Genomic DNA, 9,123 nt, shown 5'->3' on the forward strand with positions numbered 1-9,123 from the left:
CTGCGGGCTTTGGTGGCAGGTGGTTTGCCGGCCGGCGGTTACACACGTGGAGACATGCAATCGCAGTGTTTGCGGCGGAGGCGACTGAGATGGCGTGGAGGACTTTTTCCCACCCCCCTCAGGACTTAAGAGGAAATTATTTCTCTGCGAACAGCTCAATTGCATCTAAGCTAGATCTGGGAGCGAGCCTCCGGTGTCACAGTGGCACGCGGTGGTGCTTGGCTGGCAGGGTCACAAAGCAGAGGTTTGAGGCCCGGACGGGGCAGTGGAGGTGGCGGTTCAGGGGGGGGGGGGGGGGGGGGGGGAATGGCGGGCAACCGCGTAGTGTGCTCGCGGCAGTTCTGACGCAGTGTGTTCAGTTTCCTTCTCTAGAAATCTGGTGTTCGAGTCAAATTCCACCCACCAACCTCATACAAAATATCATACTTCCCTGTCAGAGGTACTTCCTGCGTTTCAGTTGGCCAGGGTATGAATGCGAGTTGTAAATAAGTGTTGTGTCATTCTCAAACGCTTTTGGCGCCTGCATGCTGTCCGCCCCCGGTAGCTGAGTGGTCAGCACGACAGATTGTCAATCCTAGGGGACCGGGATCGATTCCCGGCTGGGTCGGAGATTTTCTCCGCTCAGGGACTGGGTGTTGTGTTGTCCTAATCATCATCATCATCATCTCATCCCCATCGACGCCCAAGTCGCCGAAGTGGCGTCAATCGAAAGACTTGCACCCAGCAAACGGTCTACCCGACGGGAGGCCCTAGTCACACGACATTTACATTTTACACCTGCGTGCTGCATATTTGGATGAAGAGTTAAATGGTGTATGGCTATGTGAAGTAGCCGCCATCGCTACACCGCGACCAATCTATCGACTGCCGCTTTCTGCAGTAGTGAGCAGTGACTGCTGTCACCAACGCTTTGTTGCCCACGTCAGCTGATTTTGCTAGCGGTGGTTTTTCTCCGGCTGCATGAGCTTTGCATGGGGCATTCGTGCTATGGCCACGAGCAAATGGAGCATGTAAAGTCACAGAATGGATTGTCCCATTTGAAGATTTACAGTTTATGACAGCTGACTGTTGCGCTCCACATATTGTGACTATAGACATTATATCTGAACATTATGTTACCGACAGGTGTGTAGTGAACATGGCAGCACATCGCAAGTTAATCAACTTTGAAAATGGGATGATAATAAGTGTGAGACGCATGTTTCATTGCAAATCGAAAATTACACAAGAATTCGATTGCCGGCGGCCTACAACCTCTAGCCTGAATCTTTAATATTACAAAAACAATGTTTCTACGCTTGTAAACACCGCACAGGACGATTACAAGTGTTTGTCAAGCAGATGTGACGTCACCTCCACAGAGCCATATGGGGGTGATAAACAGTCTTTTTGTGTGAGATCGCCAACGAATAGAATACCGGGCGTCACGAAACCACTTCTACCAGTACTGAACAGAGCGTGGCCTTCAGCATAGATTTCAGTAGCCGACCACCAATATCACATCCAGTGCCTTCCCATCACTTTGACCACTCACTTATAACACCTCTTGCCCATCCTGCACTAGGTGTACATACAGATAGTCCTGTAAGGTCTTGCGACATTCGAATCCTTTGACCTGTCGAACTGCCCCATCTGTACTGTCAACACGAGAACAGCAGCAATTTCTAAGTCAGTTCCTCGAGAGTATAGTCTCCAACATCTAGCCTATGGACTTGATCCAACGAGTTTCCAATTGACTCATATCACGCGAAATGCAGGTTTTGTCAGATTCTACAAAGTACTGTTATATGGAGGCACCGACTTAATTGTTTGATGAGAATACTTTCCCACGAAACTAAATTTTGGGTTGCTATATAGAAAGATTTAATTTTGGAAAAAAGCATTTGATTCACACTTACTAAAACATGCTCGGCTAATGTGATGTGCTCGAATTAAGCTCACGTAAAAAATGCCTTCGACCACAGCACAATGGCCAAGTAGTTTTTAATATTATATACTGTATGTAATATGTAATATTATCTGTTATATTCTTTCTGGCCCTGAGGGATTACATTTTACAGTTTTCAAAAAATGGTTCAAATGGCTCTGAGCACTACGGGACTGAACATCTATGGTCATCAGACCCCTAGAACTTAGAACTACTTAAACCTAAATAACCTAAGGACAGCACACAACACCCAGTCATCACGAGGCAGAGAAAATCCCTGACCCCGCCGGGAATCGAACCCGGGAACCCGGGCGTGGGAAGCGAGAACGCTACCGCACGACCACGAGCTGCGGACTACAGTTTTTACCATTGTGACTCAAGCATTGTGCTAACGAAATAGCTCTTCGTTGTTCAATATTGGTTACAGTTCAGTCTAATCGCTAATCACAATTATGACAAGTTATAGTTCTGCATCTTCCTGGGAATTCATCCTAAGAATCTAAAATAGCAGTTAACGTTACATGTCCAACTAACAAAACCGTGTGTGTTTTCCCTGTTAAGCTCTGAAAAACTTGTTCCAGTGGTTCAGGTTGATGCTTAGATTCAGAACAGGTATCCCAGATCCATAGTTCATTGATGGTCGCGAGTACTGTTGAATTCTGCATTATAAGATTCTACCACATCCCATTTGCGTCAAAAACCAGTAGTCACGCTGCAGAGCCCACACAAGGTTTTCATGTCTGGTTTTTCATTAAGTTCAAATGGCTCTGAGCACTATGGGACTTAACATCTGAGTCATCGGTCCCCTAGAACTTAGAACTACTTAAACCTAACTAACCTAAGGACATCACACACATCCATGCCCGAGGCAGGATTCGAAACTACGACCGTAGCGGTCACGCGATTCCAGACTGAAGCGTCTATAACCGCTCGGTCACAGCGGCCGGCTTTTCATAAAGAATCTAATGTATTCGTTCTATTGAGTTATCTCGCACAATTTCATTTGCAATCTTTCATTAATGTATCATGAATTTTTTTCAGGGATATACCTAGTGATCGCCACGCAGAGTGGCCGCGCAGTTTGAGGCGCCATGTCACGGATTGTGTAGCCCCTCCCGCTGGTGGTTCGAGTCCTCTCTCGGGCATGGGTGTGTGTGTGTTGTTCTTAGCATAAGTTAGTTTAAGTAGTGTGTAAGTCTAGAGACCGCTGACGTCAACAGTTTGGTCCCTTAGGAATTCACACACACACACACACACACACACACACACCTAGTGAGCTAATCAGATTCCTGCCCAGAAGGTTACAGAGAGTTTCCTTAGGATGAACAAAAATTCAGAATAACAAAAATGTGTTACGAAGGTAAAATTATACACTCGTGTTAGACTGCAGCTTATGTGACATCATCGCCTTGAACATTTGCTGGAGACAGAGATGAAAACATACGTTAAAAGCTGTCATTTCAACTAAGTTGGATTCTAACACTACTCTGTAATCTCCATATCACACTTTTGAAAATGGGAATTTTTTTAAACGTGGAGCACCTGACTATAAGCTAACGTAGAGTCCACTCAGGATACGGAGATGCACAGCGACCAGTTTTCGACCAAAGCATTGGATGATTTCATTCCTTTGTTTAGAACGGGAGGCCATCTTGCCACATTTGACCGGTCGGCGATGACATAATCGAAACCAGTGATCGCAATAAAAACAGGATACACAACTGCTGTGCTTTGGACCCTTGGAAATAGTGACGATCAATTTTTGTTAGGTTGGCAACTCCGTGCGTATACGTCGTGTTGTTTTGTGCTTTCTGTTGTTTTTAATCATTCATCCCTGAGCGATTTATTGAGTTTGTGAAGCTATAATGGTGATATATTGTGTAGCTTGTGGTTGTAAGGAACTCCAGAGGAAAGGCAGTGTTCAGTTTCATAGGTAAGTTATATTTTTGTTCAGAACTAGTGTTTCTGACGCACTGTATTTCTTGGATTCAGTTTTTTTTTTTTTTTTTTCCTCTTGTTTATGCAGGTTTCCATTTTCTCGTCCGGAAATTCTGAAATTATGGGTGCAAGCAATTCGTAGAGACAGGTGGTCACCTACTGCGTACAGTACGATATGCAGCAGACACTTTACTGAAAATTGCTATCAAGTGAGGCCAGGAGCATCATTACGACTGTTAAAAGAAGGTGCCGTCCCATTCGTCTTTGATTTTCCGAAACATGTGCAGAAAAAGATGACTGCAAGGCGACAGTTGGTTCGTAAAGAACCTGCTAGTACTCAAGTAAGTGAAATATGTTACAAGCTTTGAATTATAATTGTATAGGCCTAAACAAAATAAAAGTCGATAGGCCTATATTTGCAATTATTCTTTTAAGCTTGCTTATGAAAGTTTTATAATTTTGAACTGTTGTGATGTATGTAAAATTAAAATGAACTCCTTTCTTGCAGGATGTAAATCACGCAGGCGTACAACTGGAAAAGTCTCCTGAAGCAGTTGCTTAAAATAAAGGAATTCAGGTAAACCTCCCTTCACCAACAAAAACAAATTTAAGACAGAAGATTGCAAATGGTTTTCCTTTGCACTTCATCGTTAACGAATTGAAAAACTCCCTTTGTGACAAACAAGCTAGAAAATACTCAGATATTATAAAACTGTTCACTCTGACACAACATTTTTATTTAGCTAAAGCTTATAGAGATGTTAGATACTTATTTAGTTTGCCCCATCCAAACTGCATCAGATCTTGGATCTCATCTGTCAACTATGAGCCTGGTATCATCAGTGAAGTGTTCAGTTTCTTAAAATAAAATGTAGAGAAAAAAACCTTGCTTAAAAGAATGTGCTTTAATTTTTGACAGTATGATGATTCGTAAACAATTGTTATGGTACAATAGTAGAAAAGTTAAAAGTGGTTATGTAAATTTTGGTGGCATTAAGCCAGTAGATTCGAATGAACTAGCTAGAGAAGCATTAGTGTTCCAAATTGTTTCCTACAGGAAAAAAATTTAAATGTCCAGTTGCATATTTCTTTGTAAATAGTATTCAAGTTGAACTTTTAGCTGAATTAATCCATATGTGCCTCCTAATATTACATGAAGTTGGTGTAGGTGTACGGTCCATTACTTGTGACAACCCAGTTGTAAACCTGCAAGCTTTCAAAAACATGGGCTCCAACTATGAACCTGATAATATTATTTCGTATTTTAAGCACCTTTCAGCTGAATGCAATGTTTATGTAGTTTTGGACCCTTGCCACATACTTAAATTGACAAGATACTTTGACGTCAAACAGATTTTGCAGATAGTTGATGGTGAAATGCAGTGGAGCTACATAGTTAATTTAAATGAACTACAGGAGAGTGAAGGCTTGAAGTTTGCTTATTCAGTCACTAACCAGAATGTTAAGTTCCACAATAAGAAGATGAATGTCTCTCTTGCTGCTCAGACTCTGAGTTCAAATGTAGCAGATACTATTGAATTTCTAGTCACACCAACATACAGATTTTCAAGGATCAGCTGCAACTGTTACTTTTATCAGAAAAGTAGACAAACTTTTTGATTTGTTAAATAGTAGTAATATTTTTGCTAAAGGCTTCAAACAACCATTAAATATGTTCAACATTAATTTCTTCCATTGAAGGTTTACCCATTCTACGGCATCCTCGTAAGACATTTGCCCTAGGTTTCTTGCTGTCGATTAAAAGTGTAGGAATGCTTGCTACAGAATTTCTTTTCGGTGACACAGACCCATTTCAGTATTTTTTACCATATAAAGTGTCGCAAGATCGACTGGAATTATTATTTTCATGTATTAGAGGTAAAGGAGGCTGGAACAAAAATCCAAATACTATTCAGTTCCAGTCAGCTCTCAAAGGCCTATTATTAAAAATAAGCTCTGGATGTAAGACAAATGTACTTGATTTTAAATCAAACAGTGTGTTTTCAATTGCTCACTTTAGGTACCTCCATATTCAAACAGAAAATGTTAATGTAAATGATGCTTCACTGAGACACTGTTTAGATTATTGTAGTAGACTGAATGACATAAACCTCAGTAATTATATTAATAATATTTTCTATTACATAGCAGGATTTGTAGTTAAAAATGTTAAAAGGTTTGAAGTGTTGTGAGTGTGCTAGTTTGTTAATTTTGATAACAACAAAGTAAGTGACCACACATATTGTATGAAGCTTTTGTGTGACCCAACTGCTTTTACTCAGCAGGTTTCTATGGGAGGACTCAAGTTTTCTTCTGAAGCAGTTAACAAAATTTTTGTTTATTGTGAGAAGAAGTTTCGTATGTTTGCAAATGTGGAAGATTTGGGTAAGGTTTATTCCCATATCATAAATTCAGTGTCTCACCATTTTTCTATTAATGAAAAAAAATATTTTTGGACCTAATTCACCTTCTGTAAATTCTGCATTTGACCTAGAGATCATGTACGAAATAATACTTATTAAAGATATTGTGTCAATATATATTGGAATTAGATTAAGAGCAAATGCAAAAAAATGTAGCAATTAAGGTCAGTGGAAAAACCTGTTCTGTTCATAAGAAGCTGACAAAAATTATTTTGTTTTCAAATTTCTAATTTAAATGAAAAATACAAATTAATGTCGAACTGAAAATTATTTACATTTAAGTTTTTTCCCCCTTTCCACAAAAAGTATATCGAAGTATCAGAAGTTTTATCATTCCGAAACTTTTGTTTAGGTAGGGGAGAATGGGGATGGTTAAAGCAGACGCAAAATAATTTTAATTAAATCTTTTTGTTTTGGGAAAACTGGTCTTATTTATAGATAAAAAACGGTGTCCACTTTTATCCCATGCCATTTCAGTTAATGGCAACACTTTACAGTAGGGTGAATGTGGGCAGATTGCATTTGTTTGGATTTTTCCATTTGGTGATCAAACTATTGAAGAAACATAGAATCACTTTAACGATTCTTTTAGCATGAAAACTGGTTAATCGAAATGCATTAAATCTTAAAAATCTGCCTCAAACTGTTTCGAGATAAATTGTGAAATATAAAAACTGTCTGTACTAGCCCCAACCACTCCCTACATAGTGCATTTTATTTCGAATGAAGGTCATCAAACTTTTAACGAAACATATAATAATAGTTACAATCAAATTACAGAATTTCTGTGTCTTCAAGGAAGTTTTGCTTCACAGTTTTTCAGCTGATAATGTGAAGAGGATATTTTTAGCAGTAGGGTACGGTTCTTTATTTTCTGTAGGTATTTAATGCTTCCTGTTCAAATAATTGCCTGACTGAGTAGTCAGGAATGTCAAAAATACAAAATTCAGATAAAATGCGATGTTTTGTGCCCATAATAATGGCAAAATAAAATTTTAGTCGTCTCCTTGCCGAACAGCTGTATACTGACAGTTGGACAGAGAGCGACAGATATACGTTCAGCAACATGGCGGACAAAGACGTCGAGCGTCACGACTTCGTAACACACAGTGCTGACTCCAGATTATCTTCTTTGAGCTCACTGATCGAGACGCACGACCTGCAATCTTTCTCAAAGGATTATTTGGTGAAAAAATTCATTTTTGCCATACTTATAGCTTTATATGCCAGCTTCATGATGAATTGCCTATCATTTCGTTAATGGTCATAGTTACTGTGTGTGATATTTACCTGGAAGTAAGACACTGCGCGAAATTCGGAAAAGTTTACAATGAAAAATAGTCACCATGATTTTGCGTTTGGTGCATATTACATAACACGTTGCTGCGTATGAAATTTAGCTAACATACTGAATTTTTCTTTAGACTTGGGTGGAGGTCTCTATTTGTCATCAATCTCGAAAAAAATTTAGCTGATGCAGCACATTCGCTTGTCTTCGCACAGCACCAAGCAGCCAGAGTGAAATATTCGCATCATTCCTAATATTTCATAAATGATTTGAGATATCGGAATGAGATTTTAGTCAATGTTAGCACGCAAACAGGAGAGTATTTCGCCATAAGGTTGTTTTGCAAAATTTAATTATCTACCGTGTTACTCGACCAACTACTGACTTTTTCGATGATGGAATGCAATATTTAAGAGCCATCGACATCTGGTGAAATGAGAAGTGCTATGGGTGTTTGAACAACGTAAGTGAAGACTTAAGCGTTTAATTTGTACCGAAAACGTACTTTTTCATATGCTACCGACCTTACTTTTCCTCAGTTCCTCAGCTAATAAACTTAGTAAACCACCGTTTCAGAATTCTCTAGCAGTTGCTTCTGCACAACGTGTTAGTGAGGTGACACAGTGTAAACTACGCTGTGTTATGGCAAAAGAAGCCAATTTCAACATGGCAACAAGAGAAACATGTAGGCTTTACTCAAAATTCGCCACTCATGACGCTTCTCTGAAAGTTGCAATTGGTTAACAAGCTAGGCGAAAATAAATCGCTGCGTTGTCATTGGAATTATTTTTAGATACAAACCAAAGCAGAGGTGACAGATCTTTTTGAATGGGCGCCACGCAAGTGTGGGGGTGGAGAGGCTCCTATTAAAACTGAAAAGAAATGTGAGTGCGAGTTACAGTTTAAAACGGCACTTCCCCTCCAGCGCTGGCCATTGCCCCCATAGCGACTTCCGGTAACCCCCACCACTACCGCTCTCCCCATGTGTGCCCTGTCGAGTGCACATTTACGAGCCGTGGTATTCTGCGCTGACATTATGTGTTTTGCCAAAAGCATGAAAGCCGTCTGACGAGGAAGTAGACAACCCAAGCTGGTGGTTTTGGTTTTTCTGTTCAGTAAACCAAAACGAAATTCTGGCAGGTTGGCACTGTACACTGTCAACAATCCTTAGCACATAGCAGCCATGGTTCTCCAATAATACCACTATTTGACAAAATAGCAATCAGATTAATGCTACAAGAAATTTTTGAACAACACTGTTTTTGATTTGAAAACTAAAAGAAATTTTTTCTCACGTTTTCAGCCATCAGTAATTTGTTTCTCAACATACGATAAAAATAGGACGTTACAGTAAATTTGCCATTATTGTTTTTTTTTTGCCTCTATGATATGAAACGTGTCTTGTAAAGATATATCATTTTTTAATTTCTTACATTCTTATGGGGAAATAATTAATCTTTAAGAGAACCATGTATTAAAATATGTATATAACCTCAAAGACTAAAGAATGAATATTGATGGTAATTTAAAGATAATGTATACGAAAA

General features: G+C 39.6%; 1 protein-coding gene across 1 annotated transcript; it reads left to right on the top strand.

Annotated features, from left to right (window-relative positions):
- Positions 1-3,792: 3,792 nt before the first annotated feature.
- LOC124569450 (THAP domain-containing protein 1-like) lies at positions 3,793-4,427 on the top strand. Its single transcript, XM_047131089.1, has 3 exons — positions 3,793-3,860; positions 3,954-4,206; positions 4,374-4,427. The coding sequence occupies exons 1-3, from the start codon at positions 3,793-3,795 to the stop codon at positions 4,425-4,427; spliced, it is 375 nt and encodes a 124-aa protein (XP_046987045.1).
- Positions 4,428-9,123: the final 4,696 nt, after the last annotated feature.

Source organism: Schistocerca americana, chromosome 1 (genome assembly GCF_021461395.2).
Source record: "Schistocerca americana isolate TAMUIC-IGC-003095 chromosome 1, iqSchAmer2.1, whole genome shotgun sequence".
NCBI classification, from domain to species: domain Eukaryota; kingdom Metazoa; phylum Arthropoda; class Insecta; order Orthoptera; family Acrididae; genus Schistocerca; species Schistocerca americana.